At 39.4% G+C, this 26,072-nt stretch overlaps 1 protein-coding gene across 8 annotated transcripts in view; it reads left to right on the top strand.

Annotated features, from left to right (window-relative positions):
- The window catches only part of DMD (dystrophin), a 994,758-nt gene that overhangs the window by 761,856 nt on the left and 206,830 nt on the right, over positions 1–26,072 (top strand). For all 8 annotated transcript variants that reach the window (XM_044441365.1, XM_044441364.1, XM_044441363.1 and 5 more), the window contains 2 exons: positions 17,636–17,808; positions 21,559–21,715. In XM_044441365.1, the coding sequence (XP_044297300.1) occupies positions 17,636–17,808; positions 21,559–21,715 (330 nt within the window). The remainder of the gene's footprint in view (positions 1–17,635; positions 17,809–21,558; positions 21,716–26,072) is intronic.

Here is a 26,072-nt window from a genome sequence, read left to right as displayed (position 1 = left end):
AATGTAAGAGCAGTTCCTTGCAATTAAGTCTCCCCTTGACCATATCTAGTAATTTTCCAGTAAGTACAGATTCTCCTACTGAAGAGAGAGGGCATTTGCTTCAGCAGGTTTGAGACCACTTCTAAGTCACCATACTTAGAAATGCTGCTTCAGTACCTATCTAACCAAGTAAGTAGCTTTCCCAAGGTATGTCCTGGAAATTGCTAGTATATTGTCATCACAGGTGGTTTCTTAATTAAGGCTTTACTTGTGTTTTTGGCTGAGGCAAAGTCAGGGTCAGTTCAGAGGTACTTCCAAACCTTTGTTTGCTGCTGAAAAGCTTAGCCCTTATTATCAAATCACATATGCAGGATTATCCATGAACTCCTTTTCCTAAAGCATGCAACATTAGCATGCCAATACTTCATTTCCTGGGGAACAGTTGATGTTGGTATAGGATCAGAACAGAGCAAGCCTAGGTAAGGCTTTCTCATGGCAATCAGGGTTCTGTGAATGCATTTGAATTATCCTTCCTTAAAAATAGTATAGCAACAGTTCTAAATGATTATTTCACATGCCTATTTTTCATAAAATATCAGATAGTTTGAAATAAATGACATGCAAAATGTAACCCAGATTGCTAGAATAACTGTTGATCATTTACTGCTTTCTCTGGTTCATAAATTTACGCTTTTTTTGATTCTTAGTTTTTCCCTCTAAAAGCTCATTCCTGTAAACATTTAGGAAGAAAAGCCTACAATTCCAACCAGCTGTATGGTTTTTTTCATGTTTAAACATTCCCAGGACACAATCCTAGCTCTGACCTCAGAAAAGATGCTCTGAGATCCAAGCTGTGCTTCGGAATCAGAATCCTCCCTTCACACACATCAGCCTGTTCTCACAAGTAGGTGCAAAAGACTTAGGTAGTCAGAACTGCTGGTTGTTTTGCTCTGTACAAGGGACAGAGGGGTGCTCCATGCTCTTTCCATCCTCAAAAGGATGCTGCAAACCTCCAAACTGGAAGGTTACTGGCAGCCAGGTTAGATAGCACTGCTAAGCACAATGCTTCTTTTGTTTGCTTTGTTGATAATTAAGAGTTCTGAACACACCCTCTTAGGTTAACTACTATGCTTTTATTCACTTAGGTGTACATAGTAAAGAAAAATGATTTAGTACAATGATTTTGAAAAATAGCAGAGCAGACTCAAGACTAACTATTACATAGTGCCCTCTGGGCATTTACAACAGCTCATAAAAGACAATAAAAGACAAAGTAAAATACAGATAACAATAAAAAACATCTTACAGTGTAACTGTAAAATTTAAAAAATAGATTTAAATAATGAATTTAAACTTTAAATAGCAAAGACAGGTTAAAACAACAGGACCTGATGACATGATGTACCCACATGCTATATTTAAAGTTATTAAATATATGAATTTCTCCTATATATTATTTGTATGCAAATGTAACCCAAATGTATACACTTCTGTGCATTTTTTAAAAAAACTTGAGAACTGCATTGTTAATATGAAACCAAATGATAATTGCATTGTTCGTGTATTAGTTCTGAAAGTGCAAACTCAGTCAGTTCATATTCAAATGCAAACTAAATAAATTTCTCCTCTATCTCTAGCAAGCACATTTGTGAAAAGGGACCTTTAAAAGCTAGAACTGGAAAGCTCAACTTGGACCGAGGTTGGGCAGCTATTCAAAGGATATTCACAAGGCTTCTGAATTTTTGCCAGCCTCAGCAGGCAACATGGATTTGTAACATTAGACTATTTGAGATGCAGACAAGCAAAGTCTTCTGGATTGCCCAGCCAAGTAGCAGAAGCACAGTCTTTGAGCCTTGCAGAAAGAATTCTGTTATTCTCATACAAATAGTTCCTTGAAAGTATGGCCATTCCACTTAAAGCTTCTGAATATCCTGTCCACTGTTCATTCTTGTTCCATTCCATTTCTTAGCACTCCCTTTCTAACTTCAGCATTTCAGTGTTTCTGGGTTGACTTACTGACCTATACCAGGCCTGATGCACCTAAAGCTTTTACCTGCCACAGCAAAACTTAAGGACATATAAGGAGCACTCCTGGATCCAAAGGCCTATACAGTACAGTTATCAGGAACTGGATGCCCTTGAAATATTGACAATCAAGGTATGGCGTAGGAGCACCTTATAGCTTACATTTCCTAGCACTTGGCTTTTACAGCCATACTGCCTTTAATACTGGAGACAACATATAGCAATAATGAATATGTAGCCCAAATTCACCCTTGCTTATTGTTAGTGTTGTTCTTGTGTCTGTCCAGCTGTAGTCTAGATTTGTTTTCTCCGTCAAGCCCAGATTTCAGGTAAGGGTGCCTAGAAGCCCAGGCTGGTTTTGCCAGCATGTAAAAATAATTGCACATATAATGCCTGATTATATGAAACACAGCCTCCTTCACATGAACGTGCCGTGGTGTGGAAGCAGAGCCTCTGTGTTCTGTTCCCACGGTGAGGGGGAAGGGGAGGAAATCCTGTGTACAGCTTTTCCCAAGAGTTACTCTCTTTCTTGTATCAGTATGCAAACATGGACCTCATGAGTTACTTGAGATTATGGTATAGAAAAGGTTTTCAGATCACCACAGTTGCATGTGAAAGGTGTCCTTTAAAATCATCATTCACATGACATATAGCTTATGAAGTTTTCAGTTAAATATAAGCTAGGAGTCACAAAGGTTGACTGTCAAAAGGAGAGCTCCATAGGCTCTACTTTTGATTATTTGTTTAGAGGACTAATCAAATTAAAGGATAAATTGTCATGTCCACTGCCATACAATCAACCTAAAATAATGTAGCACACCACAGAACATTTTCATTTCTCAAAAAGGATTCTAATAACTCTAATGACAATATTAATTCCTGTGTAGACCAAACATAAAAAATGTTTATATTGACTTAATTTTAATGTGTACTGTTTGAGGCAAATGTGGCTTTAGACAGTTTGGATTTTTGTTTTTGCATTTTACACAATGAAAGGTTGTTTCAAAGGAATAATCACCATGTCGTGGGGCACAGTGCAGGCTTTTTAACTGTACAGTTCTATGCCTGCAGTTCCTTTCCTTTTTCAAAATATGCCACACTGCAGACAAGACAAGCTTTTGAGTTAATATTCAAGAACAAGCTCAGCAGTTGTGTTTGCCTGATTTAGCCCCTGCTGTGATGATTCCTTTTTTATTAACTTTGCAATTATATTACACAGCTAAACTCAAAGTAGCTCAAGCTGAGTCTTTTAGATAGTCACTATCTCAATAGTTCATAGCAACTTCAAATGTTTAGAGACTTGGAATGCATCATTCCCAAATTCTTTCCTACCATATTGACTAACGTGCTTACAGTGTTAGTCCAAATAAAATATTTAACTAAATACTGAATCTGCCTAACACGACAGTACTTACAATTATTTTAAGTGTTTTCATTCTGAATACCATGTACATCAGAAATGAATCACCTTTTAAAAGCAGCCTCATATGCACAATTTGTCTACATAGATGCATATACAGTTTGATTTATGTTTATGTAGCCAGTTTGATTATGTAAACCTCACAATGGAAAATAGGTGGACATGTTCCTATCCTGTCTGTATTTATCTTATAGTTGCAAACTGCAAGGACTTATGCATGTTCCTTTATGGTATTTTTTCCACATATTTTCTTTCTCAAAATCTGTCCTCAGAACAGCTATTATAGTCGCTCCCTTCAGGTGGAAAAGCAATTGACAGAGAAACCAAGAAAGTTTTACCATTTAATTGTTTGCTAAAAATGGTTTCCCTGAGAGGAATCTGGGTCACAGGTGAGATGTCTATCAACAAGTTCTTTCCCAATAACCACTTGCTTACAGTTCAGTTATGGAAAAAATAGACTAAGCCCATCAATTGAAAAAAATGATCCAAGAGCCTTCCTGGTATTTTAGAATTCAGTTCCAGAGATATGCTCTGCATAATACTTACATTCATTTCTTGCTACTATCAATAAGCCTTATCTTGGCTTCTCTCTGCATAGGTAGAAGAAGAGCTTTACTGTAATATAGGTTTGTTTCTTATTCCTGTAGAAGCGAAGCAAAGCGAAGCAAAGCAAGCCTTCACAGCTTCATTTTATCCCCACAACAGCCCTTTGTAGTAGGTTGGGCTGAGAGGGAGTGACAAGCTGGAACTCATGCAGTGAGCTCCATGGCCACGTGGGGTCTAGAACCTAGATCTTGCAGGACCAACACTAACCACCACACTAGCTGTTTTCATGTATAATGATAGAAGTAGGGTTGCATGACAAGCATCACTGGTATGAAAATGGTAAAGACAAAGAAACAGAGTGAGTCAGAAGGGGCCTACTGGGCCATCTAGTCTGACCCCCAGCTCCAGCCAGCTCTGCTCATGACATGCCTACCATGTGCAGATCACTACAGACCACTGTGAAATCTGACTACTACCCTTTTCTAAAAGAGATAGGTGGAAACCTATTATTGGGCATTTCCATTTAACCATATGACCATGGCATCATTTAAAATGCATTTAAAGTGAAGTATATTTCACAATTTACAGTTTCAGTACATTGCTTATGCCTGGTATAAGTTAGACACATTCTGTGAACGTAAGTGAATGTAAGTGTTATGGTTCCTTCCATAGACTAAGAAATAATGTTCTTGAATACTGAAAATGATTCAGAGCATCTCTTCTACACTGTAATGTAAAGTTAACAAACAAATACTAAGCTATACTGCTACCAAGAGCAAGCAACAGGAATGTCCATTCTCATTGCTAGAAACAAGCCAAAATCCCTACAGTAAACCTGACTCTTACATTTACCTGAATGTCCATGTGTGTCCATCCTTTCCAACATTATTGTATAAAAATTAAAGAAATGAATGGTTTTGCATATTGGTTGACTGAGCATGAATGGAACACAGACCTCCAACTGCATGCAACAGTATCCAAAACAAATAGGAATAAACATGCTAATTCTCATCTATCCCATTTTGGAAATAATATTTTGCACCAACTGGCAAGCAAAATTCATGCTTCTTTCCTACGTAAAATGCTTTTAAGAAAATGAGATTATTATAAAGTACTCCTTTATAAGCACATTTATGGTTCTTCATTTGTGAAGTAGCACATTGTTTTCTAGGGACTTGGCAAACCAAATTGCTGCCCATGATAATTTTGCCTGATCAAAAGATTAGAGTCAAGTAATGTACACATGAAACATTGTTAGGTTCTATGGGGTCATTTGTTTACTTAGTGATCTATTGATGAATATTTGCAAACACAATTCACAAAATGAATTTCTTCTTTTTCACAATTACATAAGAGACAACATGAGCAATTATAACAAGAAACTACAACTTGTGCACCCAAGTCCTAAAACTATTAACATTAAACAGATAATATTTTGGTCCATAATTATAATGCTCTTATCATTATAATCACCACAATTTGTGTAATGAAGTATTTTGTAACAGAAAGAAAAAAAAACAACATCATATCCAGATGACCTTCTGGACACATGTAAATTAATGGGTTAATGGGTTAATTAACCAATTATAAAGATTTTTGTGAACCTTACAGAAAAGGACACTGCTTACTGTTTCAGTTTCTTCTAAACCACAAGGACATAATCAGTTGAAATAAGAGATCTGTCTGAATCTTTCCCCACATCTCAGTAGGTTTAAATTATGATTGCAATTTTTTACCTGATTCTAGAGGATCAAAATTTCCTATAACAGTTCCTAAAATGTTCTTCTATAAACTATGGACAAGTTTTTTGGTGCCTTCTGGTTTGATAAAGGTACAAATGTTTTCAAAGGCAGTGAAAGTGAACTGTTTTTAGGGACAGAATAGTTCCTTACTTAATGAAATGGCAGCTGGTGTGGTCTTACCTTGTTTTGTCTTTGAAGTGGCCTTTAGGTTAAGACAGGTATCTTTCACAGAGACATGCTATGTGCTACATCTCACAAGATAAGCATGTATATTTTATATTTATATTATTGGGTTGTTTATCATGAAAGTTCACAGGAATTCCCTCCCTGATATGGTAATTTTAATATATATTACAAAGTAGTGTTTTAAGTTGAAGATGAAACTCAAATACCTAAGCTAGAGAACACCTAATGAGAAGGAAGGACTCCCTGGAGAAGACCCTAATGCTGGGAACAATTGATGGCAAAAGAAGGAGACAGCAGAGGATGAGGTGGCTAGATGGAGTCACTGAAGCAGTCGGCGTGAGCTTAAGAGGACTCTGAGGGATGGTGGAGAACAGGAGAGCCTGAGGAATGTTGTCCATGGGGTTGTGATGGCTCAGACATGACTTTGCGACTAACAACAAGTGGTTAAGAGTGTGGGACTGGAGCTCAGGAGGTCTGGGTTCCAGTGCCCACTAAACCATGGTGCTAACTGGGTGTCTGTGGGCTAGTCACTGACTCTCGGTCCAAGCTAGCTTGCATTAAAAATGCAGATGGGGGGAACGTGGGCATTAGACAATCATTGTGTACAACAAAAGCTGAAAAGGCCTCTCTTGTCTCATCCACACTGAAATGTGATCTTTAATAGTTTTGTGTCTCTTCCTTCCTGGCAGCTTGGTAGGATAAAATCAGAACTGATTGGAAGCAGTCAGATATGAGTGGGGCTAATAGAAGTAGCAAATTATTCAGGAGGACTTTGCATGGCACTGAAAATAACCATGATGGCCTTACTTGAGCAAGTGAAAAGTAAATGTTTCCTTGAGCAGGATGTTGTCAATCTTTGGTGAACAGTTTCCGTATTTGGTGAACAGTTCAATAAAGAATTAGAAATATTGAAAAGACACATGCAATAATTGCCTTCTACTTCCTAGGGCTGGATGAGAGTCTTGTTTCAGGTCATTTTCTATAAAAATGTACCAAAATGCAAAAATGTATCTATATTTGAGACAGAAAGAACTTGTAAATCATGATGGTGGTGGTGTCAGAAAAACCAAAACTTACTGATTTATCCAGCCAGGCCCTCAGTGCTTCAGTCATAGATTTGAATTCCTGTATATTCAAAGACGTTAGTGCTGAATTAGGATTCTTGCCTCTTTACTCAGACAAGATTTTCATTTTTAGTAGTTGTAGTAGTAAGTTTTTTGTATTTAGCCATGGGCCATTACAAATTTACATACCCAAACCACAGTTTAACAGATAAAACTATAGATACATTGTAACAAAACATAATACTAAGAAGGAACCAGCCATAAATCAGGACAGTTTGACCTTCAAAGCCTCCCTAGCTCTTATCTTCTTAGCAGTGAGGGCAAAAAGAGAAACTATACAACATGTGCATTAACATCCGATAACAAGAACACTAATTTCTCGGGATCAGAATAAGCATTGAAGGCAGGTAGGATGCCCGTGAAAAAAATGTTAGTAGCTAAATGACAAGCAAGTACAACTTGGCCCTCTTCATACTGGGAATAATTATATCTATTGAATATGGGCAGCTGGGAATTTAGCTTCAGGTCAGTGTTGAAATAAATGTTATCAACAATTATTTCATATTTGTGGTGGAAATAACTTGAAATCTTAAATATTCAAATACAGAAGAATGTGAAGGTGGCAAACTGGTTTGCCCCTTCTCAGGAAAAAATGAGTGACTTCAACAGAATTAAATGTTCCACCACTCCTGTAGGAATTCTTACAAGGCAACCATAAATGTGGAACACAACTTAGTTTAAAACTCCTAATAATGCAGTCTATTCAGCCTATATAGAAGAATAAAGGTATTTGTATTTTGGTAACCCCAGCACAGGCTAGGTATTCTCCACCTGTTACTGACAACATCCCCTAAAACAGCCCAATGGGGCTGGTTCAATCCTGATATCCTCAGGCATACCACTGAAGACAAGGTGACCAAGGGGACAATCTCCAATTTTCAGCAAGTTTGAAAGTAGATGGGGCTGCACCAAAACAAATACTCCATTGCTTGTACAGGAAGAGTCCATCCCAGGGGTTACTGGGATCTAGATGGGCAAATTTATTTATTTATTTATTTAAACCATTTTTATGCCGCCCCATTCGCAAAAAGCCTCGGGGCAGCTTACAACAATAATAAACAAACATAAATAAATAGTTTGTACAATTAGAGTTTAAAAAAACCCGGAAACATCTCGGCATATACCTAAAAACCCCATACATACAATTCATAAATTAACAATTAAAATAACTTTTAAATAAAAAGGTCTTGGCCTGGCACCGAAAAACAAATAAAAAGTAAATGGGAGGTGGGGAATAGTCTCATCCAGTTCTGCACACCTGGGTAATTTATACTGTGTCAGCACATCCTTGCCTTTCTGGAAGGGAGGTTGCTGTGGTCTATAGAGATTCCATCTCCCAGCTTCCTGCCTATTTTCAGTTGACAAATTGAAAATTAATAAATCACCAGGACCAGATGGTATCCATCCCAGGGTCCTTAAAGAACTCAAACATGAAATTGCTGAGTTGCTAGCAAAAATATGTAATAAATCCCTAAGATTGTTGCAGAGGCCTGGAGAATAGCTAATGTAACATGAATTTTTAAACAGTGATAGATGTGATCCAAGAGGGATCTGGGAAATTACAGGCTGGTTAATCTAATGTCTGTTCTGGGTAATTTGGTTGAAAGCATCATTCAAGATAAATTCAGTAAACACTAGAAGGATGACCCCTGCTGAAATAGTTTTCACAAAGGTAAGTTTTATCCCACCAACATTTTGGAGTATTCTGAGAATGTCAGTAAACATGTATACAGAGGTGATCTGGTAGACACTGTTTATTTTTACTTCCAAAATGACTTTGACAAAGTTGCTTATCAAAAGCTCCTGAGAAAACTTAATAGTCATAGAAGAGAGCCATACTTATGTTGTAGTAGCTGGTTAAAGTACAGAAAATGAGAGTAGACATAAATAGTAAATTCTCCCAGCCAATGGATATCAACGGTTGGGTCCCACAGCAATCTATATTGGGACCAATGCATTTCAACTTATTCATAAAAGATCTGGAATAAGAAGTGAGCCATGAGCTGGCCATGTTTACTGATGATACCAAATTATTGCAGGTGCTTGAAACAAAAAGAGCTTACAAGGGGCTCAAATAGGATCTCTTCAGTTTAGGCATTAAAGGGGCAACTGTGGTTCAGTTTAGTCAAGTGTAAAGTGATGCAAAAATAGCAAAATTTGAGTATATTCTGATAGAATCTGAACTAGCGGTGACTGAAACTGCTTTCAGGGTTGTGGTGTAGTTAAATGAAAATATTAACCCAGTGGGCAGCAGCTGTAAAAAAGGAACCTGCAATTCCATGTTGGGTGTAATTAAGAAAGGAATTCAAAATAAAACTGGCAAGCTCATACTCCTTTTATCCAAATCTATGATGTGACCACACTTAGAATTTTTGTACTAGTTAGTGTTAGTGCCAGTCTAACAAAATATATTCTAGAGTTAGAAATGGTGCCGACATGGGCAATTAAAATGATCACAATCTGCAACAGATCTGATTGTTTAGCTTAGAAAAAAGTTATGTGAGGGGAGAAATTATACAGATGTGTAAATTTATACATGATGTGTAGAAAGTGGATAAGATTTATTTTCTCCGTCTCCTGTAATACTAGAACCTGTGGTCATTCCATGAAGTTGATTGATGGGCGATTCAGAACAGAAAAAAACAGTATTTTTTCATGCATCATGTAGTTAAACTAATCACTTTCATTTGCCACTAATTTACATGATTTTAAAAGCAGATTGGAGCAATTTATGGAGAATAGCTACTAGCCCTGATGTATCTGTACCACTTCCAGATCAGAGGCAGTATGCCTGTTTAGACTGGTTGCTCCAGAATATGTTACTCTTGCACTCACGTCTTGTGTGTAGGCTTTGCTATGGGTAGCTGGTTGGCCACACTAGAACAGAAGGAATTCTTGGTTTGATCCAACACAGCTTTTCTTATGCTGTTGTGATTGCCAGTTCTGACTTTTTCTATTGGGTGCTGGATTACTGAGACAGGTTAGAGATTCTGCTGCATTGTATAGTCTACCCTTGCCCGTCTTGGCTATTTACAGATAATGAGGGCACGACTGCTTGGATCTGAGTTTGGGCATTCCTCCCTGACATAGAGCATAGTACTCCAGCCATTGTAATGTGGCCATAATACTTCTATAGGACAGGGTAGGCGCTAATGTGTCCTTGGATATCTTTCTTGGCACCCAGAAAGGTACCTCCAGCTGCTGCCACCTTCATTTCCATGGACTACATTATGTTGCTTGGAGGCAGTCTTAGGAAAAGAAGATGAGACTGGGGTGAGATGGGGTGTGTCTGTGTGCATGTAAGAGAGAAAGACACACAAAGAGATGGGTAGGTGATGTACCTATAGGTGATGATATAGAGTATGAGAGGTAACAGATGGAAGGATTAGTTGATTGACAGAGGAAATGCAGGGAGAGAGTTAGCTTTCTGGCATCTAGGATAGGTATGGCCATGTATCATGCAATACTGGTACCCCTCCACACCAGGATTGCTTCTCCTTTCCAGCATTGCTACCTGTTTGTTCACTAGTCTCTCATTCCAGCTCAAGCAACCATGGTGGCATGAAAGAACAACAATAGATGATTCTGACTACTTGTTTACCAGCTGTCTGCATATCAAGGAAAGAAGTGGTAGAAATGATGGGAAGGAGAATAAAGAGCAATAACAGCTGGCATCAGTGAAAGTGAGAAGGTAGAGTAATTGAGGAAGAGGGCTCTTTCAGGGTGTCTTCAGTGAGCCCACCCTCAAATAACTATACCCAGCCAGTGCTAGGTATATGTTTCTGTTGGTGGGTTCAAAGAAGAGTTTGGCTTTTGTGGGGTTTTTGTTTTGTTTTGTTTTGTTTTTGCTTTTTTACAGCTTGAGACTCTGTCTGTCCCAACAGAGTTTTTGGGCAGATTACTTATCTGTTGGGTCTAGCCAGGTCTCACATGGCAGGCATTTTGTGGCAGTGCTTAGGACAGTTTTTCAGATTGCATATCATGCCTCTGGAACAAAAAGGTCCTGTAACAATTGGCTTCTCCCACTCTAGTTCCAAATGCTTATTTCTGTTCTTTAGACAATTATGCTGCCACCATGAAACTTCTTTTGTAAATCCTTTTAATGCCTGACATAGCTGATTTCCAAAGGAACAAAACAAACCAGAAGTTAATGTTGTTTAAAAAAGATCCTGGCAAGTGTAAACAAACAAGATAACTTCCTAAATAATAGTTACTATCTCTAATTAAAATGGGTAATTATATTATTTTTACCACCAAAATCTTAGCTATGGAAGTTCTACTTTCTATACCTAACCACTGTAAAGACACTCACCCTATCAAGCTTCATCCTAGTTAGCTCACAGGCCTCACAAAGTTTTTGCCATGCAGTCTTCTCACTAGTAGGATTTACATACAAACTGGAACCAGCAAGGCTGTTTACCATTCTTTTCCCAAAGTCTGATGCAGTAGCTGTTCAGTCTTCACACTACCAGCAGCTAACATTTGGGTCTCAGCTTCCATCCCAGCAATCTTAGACTCCTAACTCTCAGACCTTCTTCAAACATAAACATATGAAAACCAGAACCTAGCTTCACATGCCCCTTTCAGGGACAATAGTTAGAGGTACCAAACTACCAGCATTCCAGATGGACTTGTATCTCTACTCTGGCTCAAGGCCAGCATAAAACACAGGCATTTTTTCCTTTTACTGTTCATTTCTCAATTCTAAATTTCTTTTTCATAGCAATCCATATAAACACAGTAAATTTTTACCTCTCAGAAGCACTTTCTTCAAAACATTGCTCATAGTGAGAAAATATTCAGAACGGTGTGGACTCCCCTCACATATGCAAATCTCAGTGCCCCTTGCTAATAAGTTTTCTCACACTTTTTGTTTAAAGTCTCTGAACAATTTGGTTTTACTAGCATTCTACCATCATACACTTATCTATAAAATAGCACACAATGCAAACTGCAGAGTTAAACAGGAATTTTCACTAATGGTGCTAAAAAAGATGGCATGTTCTAAGAGCAAAGTAGTAGAAGAAACTATTAACTGCCTAGTTTTGTTTGTTTGGAAGATCCAGAAACAGATCACTTTACATGTGGGCACAAACTTTTTGAAAGATTAAACAAATTATTAATATATATTAAAGGAAAATGGCAAAACTCTTTAGAGGAAAGTCATTAAATGGTAGGACATGAAATGTCTCCACAACAGGAAAAGTATCACTTACAGTCAGAAATGTCATCAATATACCAGCCACCTTTGTCAGAAATAAATCCTCCCACCTAACTTCCATTCCATACATTACTTTCAAAGAGATAGCACTGTGATTCTGCTCTTTCCTCACTTAGTAGTTTTTTTGGTATTAAGCAAAACTGGAAGAATCACTGGAAAAAACAGGAAGAGGTTAGAAATGGGTGCCATTGGATGAAAGATCCATGATGGTTCAACAATGAATGTTCGCCTGGAAGCACTCTTGGTTCCTGTGGTCTCCCTTTGCAAGTTAAGTTATTAAAGGGAATTGTGTCAGATAAGGAGTCAGAGGAAGAAATGCCAGAAACGGATCCGAAGAAGAAAGCTGCCTTGGTAATTGTTAATATGGGGGACAGGAAAGGCAGTATCGCAATGCGACTCTAAAACAGCAAAAGGGATAGAGAACAAGAATAGAAATGTAGAAAGAAAATAATGGAGACCCATATGAGCATGCTAAATATTGAGTATTTACATAAACTGTAATAAATAATTATGACAATTTAAAAACCTCTTTGTCACCATGTTTGTCTAATATTATTTTTTTCCCTTCTCCATTCCTTTAGATTTTACCCTACATATAGCTCAGTTTGTTAGCACATTCTATTCGAGGCCACAATAGTTTCTAAGATTTGGATATCACTTTGAATGACTCTTCTTTTGGCTTTTGCCTGTCAACATTTGCTTCTGTTGCTGGAGATGTGTCTCATCCCGTTATCTTTTAAAAATGCTGTTCGATTGGTAACGTTTTAACAATATTCATAGGCTTATCTCCACAGGAGAGAGATACAATTTTATCTATCTTTTCTCATCAAGTCATTAACATGAAACTCAGCAATGTAATCATACCAAGCTGAAATTGAGGTCATGCCACAGACTGGTTGAAAGAGAGGCTTGATGACATGATGATGTATAGCCATTTCACAACAATGCTTTTAATGCATGATATCTGCCCCTTAATTACATTTAAAATTTCATTTTAAAAGATTTTATCATTATGGAAATTGCTGTGTAAACGCTTGAGTGATAAGCCCCCCAAATGTTCTAGTGATGGACTTGAAGAGCAAAGAAATTAAAATCTGGAGCATTCTCAATTGTAAAGTATTTTCTTGTTTTTCTACTTGGTGCAATAGCAACATTCAAATCGGGATGATACACTTCCTTTTGTACCTTGGGAATTTGTTTAATGCATTCTCAATTTTGCTTTCTTCAGAATGCTATTTCTTCTTTAGTCATGGGAAGGAAAAAATCATGCAATTTGCCATTTTGGATGTATTACTTTTCTTTAGCCAGTCAGGCAATTAAGTTAAACTTGAACTTTAAGTGTTGCATAAGGTAAAGGTTTCCCCTTGACATTAAGTCCAGTCATGCCTGACTCTTGGGGGCAGTGCTCTTCTCTGTTTCCCAGCCAAGGGAGCCAGCATTTGTCCGCAGACAGTCTCTGTGGTCATGTGGCCAGCATGACTAAACACCAAAGTGCACGGAATGCTGTTACCTGCCCACCGAAGTGGTACCTTTTCATCTACTTGCATTTGCATGCTTTCGAACTGCAAGGTTGGCAGGAGCTGGGACGGAGCAACAGGAACTCACCCCATTGTGCAGATTCAAACCAGCGACCTTTCGATCTACCAGCCCAGCAGCACAGCGGTTTAAACCACTGTGCCACCAGCAGTCCACAAGTGTTGCATACATTGCCCAAAAATATACATCCTATTGGTATGTTTTGGTTTCAAAGTATGTAATGCTTATTAAAAATTAGGTTGTACATTAATCTATCATAAAATGTTGGGTTTTTTAATTGGAGGAAAACATTTAAGTCAAGTATGTGATTAGACTTACAATATCTGCTTCTCATAATGAAACAAGAAGGCCACGTGCACATAGAGTTTTCCAAAAGCAAGAACAATAGAATATCAGATCAAGTAACTGCAGAATGATAAGCCTGTTGCATAGCCTGCATGCCAATGTGGGTTATGCCTATATTTTGAGTAATTTATTTTACTTAGTTTGCATAATATTTGCAAGTATTTGAGAGGGATGATTGTAGGCATTACATCACTGATCTTGAAATCTGTAATTCTGGGCTATACTTATTTCACAGAAAGTTATTGGAAAATTGTGGACAATGCTATTCATCAATCAGCTTCATACTTGCATCAATGTTTTCTGATTTAAAAAATAATAAGCAACAACACAGAACAATCATAATGAGTAAGATAAAAGTAGTATAGAAATATGATTTAATAAAAACATAATTTGAAGGCTCATTAATTTATTGTGGCAGGACCTTTATAGGCTACAGGTTCCTCAGATGCATGATGTGGATAGGAAGGTACAAAATATAGAGGCAAAGAGTAGCAAGAAGGAAACTGTTAGGATTAAAATAGAGATCCAATGGCAGAGACTAATTTGCATGATTCATTCAGCTGACATTTTAAAACTTGGTTTGAAACTTTGTGAGAAAATTTGAAACTTGATGAAAAATAGGCACCCCCACCCTCCCTTCATGTTATCTAGGTCTCTGTCATTCTGAGTGGGTAGTGAGGATCCAATATACATATATTTATAGTATATGCACTGTGCATAGTTGTACCTGAATAGAGGTAGGACTTTTCCGTTGCTGTTCTGAAGAGAAACAGTACTGGCATTGGTCTAAGTTCCTGCTTGATGTGTCCTCGAAACCTTCCAAAACAGAGGAAGACCATAGCTATTAGGTCAGCTATATGTTTCACATTCCATTAAACATTCTGAAAATGAATTTTACATGACACTGACCTTAATTTTTTCATCCTCCTAAGCCCTTGCTAAAGGGCTTTCACGTAGTCAAGTTTATGTGTAACTATGTTTTGAAGAGTTATTTGAATTATGCGTTTTTACTTTTGTCTTTTCCTGAAGAGTATCCAAGTTGTTAATACAACTTTACAGAGCTTCGTTTATGTATTTAATTACTTACATCCCACTTTTTTGTTTCCTTTCAAGATACTGAAGGTAGCTTACATAATCTTTCTCCTCCTCCTAACGTAACACTGAGATAAGCTAGGCTGAGAGTCTGTGACCAAATCACACAGGGAGCTCCATGGCTGGGCAAAGACTAGAATCTGGAGCACCCAGATCACCATTCATGAACCTAACCACTATTCCACAACCAAGAATCTTTTAGGAAGTATCTGTACCATTTAATATATTTGTAAATTTGTTTATTTTTTTCTTCAGATTAGTCCTAATAAAATGAGGCTGTAAATGTTTCTTGATTCTGGTTTGTTATGAAGCCTTATAATGTTCCAGTAAGTGGTACAGTTTGGATTTAGGGTGGTTGCTTACAAAATGAAGAGTATGGTGGAAGGAAAAGATTACATGAACCTTAGCTCTGTAGAACATGGTATTTTTTTATGGAGCACCCAATTCAGGCTAGCTATTGCTCTGTTTGCAATATACGACAGCACTTTGCCAGGTTGTGTGTTGCATATGCCACCTCCAATCAGCTTGATCATAGCTTACTTTGTGCGATGCAAACTGGGATGCTATGGGTTCTTTATGGATCAAATAACCTTAAGCTAAGTGAACAGCTAGCTTGTTAGAAAGCCAGCAGAGTGGAGTGTTGAAAACAGTCAAGTCAAAGAATCAAAATGAAATGGAACAGAGAGAATTAATTCATACCTAGGCAGCACTGAAAAGATTTAGCATTTTGGCATAAGAAAGGAAAGGCAAGTAGGCAAAAATCACCCCAGGTCCCTGCTCCACTGGACTGCTCTTCTCTTCTTTCTCCTAAGTGTTTCTATCATCAACTTTTAAGCTATTGTGTATATTGTTTTAATAGTATTTATTAATGATAAATTGTCACCTTGTTGGGATTCTGGAAATACAGAATATGTGGAAAAAAGAGGAAGGAAGGAAGGAAGGATTTGAACTGAACTGAAATAATTCAAAATTGTAAACTGTTTACATTGTTCTTTGGGATTGGTTCACACAATATTTGGTGGGTTTCTATAAGATAACAAAACATTAAATGAAACTGTCAACCTTTACTTGACCAACAATCGGATGGCTAAAAATAATTTGTCAGGGGTCTTCCCTATCCTTCTCACCTGGTGATACATTTCTCTGAAAATAATACACGTTTTGAAATGCTGAAGCTTTCAGGATGCTGAACACTATTCCTAAAATGCAAAGAAATGTTAATCTGCGATCATCCACAGCTGGGTTGACAGCTCCAACCCCTCGTATTTACCCTCCAGTTTGAACTAGATAGATTTATTATATCTATAGAAGATATTCTTAATGAGCAGGCAGTATTGACCTCCAGAGTAAACCTATATGTTCATGGAGCTAAAATACTTTTTACAAATCATGGAGTTGGATATATAATACACAAAGACACCATTCAGTGTGTAGGCAGATAAGAATGTCAGAATCGGGCAGTTAGCTCTCCAAAGAATGTGCTTTTGGCAGTTGCTGCCTTCTTAAACATAAGGGAAAACATGCATATTTAAAAAGTTTCTGGCTTGCCATTCCAAAATGATAAGGAAAGTTGGCAGTCCAACATAAGCTGCCAGTTGTGTATTCTGGGTCCTTCTTGCTGTTCCCAGTTCCTCCTACTGCTATGGCCCTGACTAATGTTTGACACAGGACAAAGTGGCTGTTTATTACCATGGACTGTTGAGGCCTGTGCTCTGAAATGCATTCTGTCAATGGAATGTAACTGAACTTGGCATTTTAAAGTTCTGCTATTGCTGTAGCTTAGTTTTCCTGGGATTTCTGTGCAGCAAGACCCATGTGGAAGCCTCCAGTTTAAGCTGAAAATGTTACATAGGAAGACATACCATGTAAAGGTTAGATTTGGCTGGGAACCTGGGGGGTGGAGGGTTTGTAAGAAAATACCACTGGCAAAATGACACAGACAATTCTTGCCTCCTTGGCTTATGTCAGAACTTGATAATAACTGTTTGTTTTTAAAATACATGCTCTCTTTGACTAAGGAAATGCTGTTCCCGTGTAAAGAACATTACCATGTCTAGTACAATAATGGAGAAAAGGCTAGCACGGTATGCATACTAGTATGCCAAATAGTTATTCTTTTCATTAGGAATGGATTACATAAAATAAGACTGTGTGTGAGTGTACTCTGCATGATGAATGGTTCCAGATCAATGAAAATGTATATTTCAATCCTTCTAAATTGCTACTGGTAAGGAATTTGCACTATCATTCCCATTTCAGTTTTTCATATTTAATCAATTCAAATGGGAGATATTAAGAAGTCACAATATGGATCATTCTGTAATTTGTATGCATTTTCATGGCTAAATACATTAATTAACTTGTATCTGCCATGCTTCTTTTTCAGTGTTTCATACATTTGTTCTGTGTTTCCTTACAGGAACTTCAGAAAGAAATTGAAACTCATACTGACATCTTCCACAGCCTGGATGAAAATGGACAGAAAATCCTAAGATCCCTTGAAGGTTCTGACGATGCTGCCTTGTTGCAGAGACGCCTGGATAATATGAACTTCAGATGGAGTGAACTGAGGAAAAAATCTCTAAATATTAGGTAGGACTTGGCTTGAAGGGCAAGAGACAGTAACTGAAATGAGTCTGAGGAAAAAATGTCCCCCCCCCCCATCCCTGTCACAACATAAGCCTTTTATTTTGCTCAAATTGGGATAAAATGGCTGGGCTTCCAGTAATTTAAGCAATTTCAAACACTGAATTACTTTGTAAGGATGATTAATTTTCTTTGTATGGAAGGGATTGTAGGATGTGAAGAAGCTGATGAGTTTCTATAATCTCAGTAAGGACATAGAAAAAGAGATTAAGCATGCTTAACTAGAAACCACGCTTTCTCTATTACTTTGCACTGACAGCTGTGGCTTTTCACATTGTCACAAGTAAATATAACCCTATCCACATTTACTCAGAAGTAAGTCTCAATGAATGTAATGGAACCACAAATGAGTATGCATAGGCTTGCCATATAGCCATGATCCAAATACGGTGTGATAATGTAAGAGGTTAAAAATACATTAATAATGGCAACACATCCAGCTGGACATTACTTACAAAATTCTCTACAGTAGTTCCCATTACTGAAAATGCAAGCTGCCCAGTACAAAATAACTTGTCTATTTGGAAATGAAAGCTTGCTGTAGGGAGTATTTCTGAGACAGCTCTGTTTGCATGCACAGTGCCCTTTTGCTTCTGTAAGTGGGTTATTTGGATCATGACTAATGTAATAGTTTTGTAATTCATCTGTGAGGATTCTTTGCAAAGAAGTGCAAACTTCTCTTTCTTGCAGCTGGGTAATCTTGCAAAAGGATGAATGTGTTAAATGTGAGGGAAAGGTTTCAGCAGTGCACCTGAGCCATAAACCTGTTTAGTTGTAACTATTGAGCAGTGATTTCAGTGAAACCCTGCTCAAGGGTTGCTGTCTTAATGGCTATCTCTGATAAGAGATGTCAGGATTAAGTCTGTAAATAAGGTCTTGTCATAAGAAGACATGGATTGTCATCTTGTGAGCGGGGTTGGAGTGGAGGAAGCTGTGTGTAGAAGCACATAATAAAGGGCAATGCTTTGAATAATCAACTGGAAGAGCCAATATCAACCGGCTTAAAAATTCTCTTCGGCAGTATCTATTTATTTTATTGTTTTATTTATTTATTTTATTATTTTATTTATTTGTTTTTTGGCGCCAGGCGAAGACCTTTTTATTCAAACGTCATTTTAATTGCTAATATTATTTGCTTATTTTATTCTTTGGCCAGGGCGACTTATTTTATATTGTTAATTCGTTTTATATTTTTAGTATATTATATTTTAATTGATGTTTTGTGAGCTGCCCCGAGGCTTCGGCGAATGGGGCAGCATAGAAATTTTCTAAATAAATAAATAATAAATCTATCCAGGTGTTCTTATAATAGACACTCAAGGCAGTCTTCTCAAGGATTCTTTTATACACTTGTGCTCTGTATATTGGGAAGAGTTCAGGGGGTAGCCAAAGGCTAATATTTCATATATTGCCTTTGCCAAGTGTGTGCAGCTGTAGCCCCAAGGGAGGTCAGTGTGTGTAATGACAGAAACCATCTTCATAACATTAATCATTAAAAATAAATGAAATATGTGAAGCTGAAAAAATATTGATGGCTGGAGTAAGAAGGAAATGACTTTTTCCTCTATAGACAAGCACAAGGAAAGGGATACATCTCTTTGAAATGATTTTTTTACCCATATTTTTATCAGAATAAAAAGGTCTGGGTAAAGTGCAGTATGCTAGTCAATCAGAAGCATTATAACAAAGACTTATTCCTATACTTTGCTTGGTACAATTTGATACTGATGGCATTAATCAAATTGAAAGCAATAACCCTGTTTTATTGCAGTTGCTGTGCTTTTTGAATTAAGTATAAAAGCAGTGTTGTTGCACTGTGAAGACAGTAAGGTACAATGAGGAGTTTAGTATAGTCAAAGTGGGGTAGATGTGCAGAGAGCTGAGTTATCACAAACTGTTATTGCCCACAAAGGAAGTGTCCAGTTTCATTTCAGTATGGGAACATAAGTGTCCTGTAACTGCAAAGTGGAAAAGCCAGTTTGCTAGGAAATGGCTGTCATCATCATTACATGACATTTAGGCAAATAATACTTACCAAATGTACAGGTTTGGAGTCCTGAATTTTGTAATTCTGGCTCTGACAGCTCTGTTGCTGAAAGAGTTCTTTTCTGTTTGAAGGATTCAGAACTACTTGATGTGATAATTAACATGCATAAATTAGTTTATTTAGTTGCTTACCTATACATTAGGGGTTGCCAGACTTTACTTTTGCAGCAGCTTCTTTGTTAGCAAACTGTAGCCAGGTGCAAGATAATGTCTGAGAAGGATAGACATATGTTAGGAATTAAGGAACAGATTACAGCTGAGTACATGAACAGCCCAGTAATTTGATATGAAAGACTCACAAGAAGTTTGCACAAAAAGATGCTAGTGGCTTTCTCCTAAGAGGTTATTTCCCTGCACTGCCCCAGCCCAGCAAATTGGTTCAGGAGGAACAAAGCATTTTTTTTTAAAGTGGAACTCCCTAGAGTCCTTGAGAAAGCGTCCCAGGGAACATAGGAGTGTTTGAGATCCCCCAGATCCTGAGCTTTCAGTCCCATTCTGCTTCCCTCACCCACTGCAGCACCTGTGGAAAAATCTGCTACTTCTTGCGCTTATAAATATGACATGGGGCAGAAAGAGAAGGAGGTATTTCAGTCTTGGAGAAGAGATTGGGATATGAAAAGCCTTAAGTCTGGTACAGCCCAACCAATGCCCTGGCCATGCAGTGTCTCTAGTTTGGAGGCATGTTTAAAGGAAAACATTATAATGGGAGGACAGAGAGGCAAAATTGCCTCCTTCACTCCTCAGCCAAGGCAGCAGGCACTGTATATACTGAAATTCAGAAACCTCCAGTATCAGAAGCTTCCTTCTAAAAGAGAGCACAACACATAGAACTGTTCTCTTCATTGTTTTTGTTTGACAATTAGGAGTCAGAAACCTTTGCTGATCTTCTGCAAGGCTCCTAATGCACTTCTAATTAATTTAAACTTTCTAAATTGATTTTTCCACAGCAATTCTCATGATATTCAAGCTTTCAATTTCAGCAGCAACAAACTGATAAAAGTTGATAAAAACTGGAAAAACTTACCTTTTTACCTTTTCTGTGTGCAAAGGATGGGCATGGCATATGTGTTTTATTTTGGAGTGCTGATATTTGACTTGCAAAAGACTTCATAGTAATGATGTCCTTTTGGATTTCCTAAATTTTAGGGAAGACTGGGTGAAATCCTCAACTTTTAACATCAAAGAGATACTGCTATCGGCATCAAAGGATATTTTTATTATTTTAGTTTTTTATTGTCCTACAACACAGTTTATACATTTCTATCCCGTTATTCAACTAAAATCCTCAAAGTGGCATTCTGTATTTAAAAATACAACAGATACAGCAAGAGCCATATGCTAAAAATCAAAAAGAAAATGCCACACGCAAACCTATCTATTTGAGCAGAAACCAGCATTTCAATTTATATTTTGTTTTTTCATCTTGGTATTTGGAAAAGTAATCGACAATTAAAATTAATAAGTAAATATAAAAATGATGACAGTGAAAGATTAGCATAATCAAAAGCAGCAAGAACTACACCAAAGAACAACTCCAGAATTAAAACACCATTTTTAATCGGATGGACCCAGATTAAAGAGTTATTTAAGAGTTGCTGCATCACTTCACAGTGTCTAAAAGCTATAAGTACACAGATTTATGTTTTCCAGGTCACACTTAGAAGCCAGTTCTGATCAGTGGAGACGGCTACATCTTTCTCTTCAGGAACTTTTGGCATGGCTGCAGTTGAAAGAAGATGAATTAAACAGACAAGCACCCATTGGAGGGGATCTTCCTACAGTGCAGAAGCAGAATGACACCCACAGGGTATGAACTTTGATAATCAAATTTGTAGAAGTATATTGTGGGGGTTTTGCCTTCCTTACATAGGGAAGTCAGATGATGTAAGCTCATGGATAGGAATAGTTAAAAATGCATTTTTGAGATGCCCTTACTGATCTGCATGGATTTAAGTGTTACATTAATGTTGTTTCAGCAGGTTCTTGTCCAGATACAACACCTGCTCCATTCAGACTCTAATTTTTAAATTGGGATCCAGTCTTGAGAATTTATACATCCTTCTATTCCTCTCTCATACACATTTTCTTCTCCTTTTCCTTGTCATACATAATTATTCCACATCATCATATTCACTACATAACTGGGTTGCTTCTGAAGCAGAGTTTGTAAACTATTCCAAATTGTGGTTACTATGAAACTAGTTTGAATGATCAGTGGCTAGCATTACTGCAGATGTAATGCTAATCACGGTGAAGTCCAAAAGGGATATTAATGGAGTTTTGTGCTGAACACGTGTGTGAGGGTAATATTTTGCATCCACATCATGATTTGTAGGTAGCCACTGTTAGGGTTTCACCATGCCAGCATTATGCATTGTATATTTCCTTAAACCAAATATATCAACTCTCAAATAACCAACACAAGATTACCGTATTTTTCACTCTGTAAGACACACCTGACCATAAGACACACCTAGTTTTCAGAGGAGGAAAACAAGAAAAAAAATATTCTGAATCAAATGGGCACATAATCACAGGCACATTCCCCATCACTTCCCCATGGGCTGCACATCTGACAGACTTACTGCACACACATATTCGCTCTATAAGACGCACAGACATTTCCCCTTACTTTTGGGGGGGGGGGGAGTGCGTCTTATAGAGCAAAAAATACAGTAAATAGGAGAAAAGCTGATGAATGGTATACATCTCAATTCATGGATCACAGCATAATATCAGCAAATACATCTTTGGAACTGGCCATATATATCAATATCCCTATCAAGAAGAGATATTCTAGAAAAATAAACTTGTCAAAATATGGCTGCTTTTGCAAAAGATGCTGAATCATAGGTTGGTGTCGCTTGCAGAAATGAGCTCTTGCAAAGTGCAGAGTTCAAGCCCCTCTCCCCTTTCTTTTTCTCAGAAGGAGTAATAAGCCATAATTATGTTTAACTTTGCCTGCTCCCGGAATGTTGTTACATTGATCCAGTTACCCAATAAACTAGGCCTTGTAGCTGGCTAGTTTAGCAGCTGACTAAGATTTATTTTAAGCCAGATTTCCTGTTCACACGCATTGACAATCCATAAAGAAGTAAGTGAAACTGGATCCTGGCTTATGCTTCCTTCTGGCAGAAGCAGGAGGGGGGAGTGTGCACAAGCCTGAGGCTTCATTGAGTTTCCTTCCTGCTCATGGACATAACTACTAGAAGAAGAAGAAGAAGAAGAAGGAGGGACAGATGGTTGACACCTGTCCCTCCTTCTGGTTTTGCCCCCAGCCAGAGGATTCCAGGTAGTCTTGTCAACCGCCCCTCGGGCCTGATGGTGCTTCTGCTCAATGCCAGGTCAGTCAACAATAAATCTTCCCTCATCCATGACTTGATTGTGGATGAGGGGGCCGACCTGGCTTGCATAACGGAAACCTGGGCAGGAGAGGGGGGGGATGTCGCCCTCTCTCAAATGTGCCCGCCCAGGTATCTGGTTCAGCACTGTTCACGCCTGGAGGGGAGGGGAGGGGAGGGGGCGTCGCTTTGGTTTACCGAGTCTCCATCTCTCTCACGGGACTTCCAGTCCCTTCGAGACCAGGGCTGGAGTGCCTCTACTTGGTGTTGGGCGACCGAGACAGACTGGGGATCCTGTTGGTGTACCGTGCACCCTTCTGCCCAACAGTCTCCCTGCCTGAGCTGACGGAGATAATCTCGGACCTGGTGTTGAGGACCCCCAGGATGTTGGTCCTGGGGGACTTCAATCTCCGTGCTGAGACTGGTCTGACCGGGGCGGCTCAGGACTTCATGGCCTCCATGACGGCCATGGGGCTGTCTCAACATGTCACCGGCCCGACCCATGAACGTGGACACACTCTGGACCTGGTTTTCTCAACAGGGCAGGAAGAGGGTGATCTGAGGGTGAGGAATTTAAGTTTGATGCCCTTGTCATGGTCAGATCACTTCCTCATAAGGTTTGAGCTCGAGAGCGGCCTTTCCCTCTGTAAGGGTGCGGACCCAATTGTATTGGTCTGCCCCGAGAGCCGGATGGATCCTGATGGATCCCTGGAAGCTCTGGGGGATTTTCCAGTTGACAAGGCTGGTGATCCTGTCGATGCCCTGGTTGAACTGTGGAATGAGGAGATGACCAGGGCTATTGACACGATCACTCCCAAGCGTCCTCTCCCGCCTGACAGAGCCCGTTCATTTCCTTGGTATACAACTGAATTATGGGCAATGAAGCAGGTTGGGAGATGGCTAGAGCGTAGGTGGAGGAGATCACGGGGTGAATCTGACCGAACATGCTTAAGAGCCCACTATCAGGCCTATGCTGTGGCGGTGAGGATGGCAAAGAAGAAATTGCCTCCTCACAATGCCATCTGGCGGAGCTCTTTTGGGTGGTGCAGGGGCTGGTACATCCGGGCCCAAAGAAAGATCTTGTGCCACCCTCGAAGGCCCGCTGTGACGACTTTGCCAAGCATTTCAGGGAGAAAATCACTCAGATTCGCCACGAGCTTGACTCTACTATTGAACCAGATTCTGCTGGGGAGATACCATCGACGCCGTCGAGTCCACAATTAATGGATGAATTTCAGTTGTTGTGGCCTGATGATGTGGACAAGGTGCTTGGACAAGTACGCCCTACCACTTCCTTACTATACCCATGCCCATCTTGGCTACTTAAGAAAGCCAAGGACGGGATTGTGACCTGGATCCTGGAGGTGGTCAGCGCCTCTTTAAGAGACAGCTGGGTACCTGCCCCTTTAAAGGAGGCGGTAGTTTGGCCAGTCCTAAAGAAGGCATCCCTGGATCCAGAGGTGGCCACCAATTATAGACCGGTGGCCAACATCCCATTCCTGGGCAAGGTGCTAGAGCGGGTGGTGGCGGGACAACTCCAAGCACTCTTAGATGAAACTGATTATCTGGACCCATTTCAGTCCTGCTTCAGACCCGGGTATGGCACTGAATCTGCCTTGGTTGCCCTGTACGATGACCTGTGCAAGGAGAGAGACAGGGGGAGTGCGTCCCTGTTAGTTCTTCTGGACTTCTCAGTGGCTTTCGATACCATCGACCATGGTATCCTTCTGAATAGGCTAGCTACCATGTGGCAGTGGTTCCACTCCTATCTCAACGGCCGATTTCAGAAGGTGGTGCTGGGGGACTTTGGATCTGCGCCATGGCAGTTATGCTATGGAGTTCCACAGGGGTCCATTTTGTCCCCTTTGCTATTTAACATCTACATGAAACCGCTGGGAGAGGTCATCAGGAGGAGTGGGCTGCAGAATCATCAGTACGCTGATGATACCCAGCTCTACCTCTCGTTTTCCACCAATACAGGTGAGGCAGTGGCTGTGCTGAACCGGTGCCTGGCCGAGGTAATGGGCTGGATGAGGGCCAATAAACTGAAGCTCAATCCAGACAAGACGGTGGTCCTGTTGTTGGGTGGCTCGGGCCTCGGGATGGGGGACCTGGACCTTGTCCTAAATGGGGTTGCACTCCCTCTGAGGGACAGGGTTTGCAGCTTAGGAGTGCTCCTCGACCCAGAGCTGTCTCTAGAAGCTCAGGTGATGGCGGTGGTGAGGAGCACCTTCCTTCAGCTTCGGCTGATACATCAGCTGCGTCCCTTCCTGGAGAACGGCTGCCTGGCAACAGTGACACACGCATTGGTGACTTCCCAATTAGATTTCTGTAACGTGCTCTATGTGGGGCTACCCTTGAAGACGGTCCGGATACTTCAGTTGGTGCAGAATAGAGCTGCCAGGTTGCTGATGGGGACTGGGCGTTGTTCTCATATAACCCCAGTTCTCTGTCAGCTCCACTGGCTCCCGATTGAAGTCCGGACCCAATTCAAGGTGTTAGTTATGACCTATAAAGCCCTAAACGGCTTGGGACCTGGATATCTAAAGGAACTCTTGCGTCCATATATGCCCTCCCACCCCTTGAGATCAGCAACATATGCCCTTCTCCGGGAACCCTCTGTGAATGATTTTAGGAGGGTGAGTACCCAGAGGAGGGCTTTCTCTGTGGTGGCGCCCCATCTATGGAATGCGCTCCCTAGAGAGGTCCGCCTGGTGCTGTCGTTATTTGTTTTTCGGTGCCAGGCTAAGACCTTTTTATTTAAAACTTATTTTAATTGTTAAATTATTTGTATTTATAGGATTTTAAATTTTTAGCCAAGAT

Source organism: Varanus komodoensis, unplaced genomic scaffold (genome assembly GCF_004798865.1).
Source record: "Varanus komodoensis strain SLA01 unplaced genomic scaffold, ASM479886v1 scaffold4, whole genome shotgun sequence".
Classification (NCBI taxonomy): Eukaryota; Metazoa; Chordata; class Lepidosauria; order Squamata; family Varanidae; genus Varanus; species Varanus komodoensis.
This window is presented reverse-complemented; position numbering and strand designations above follow the sequence as displayed.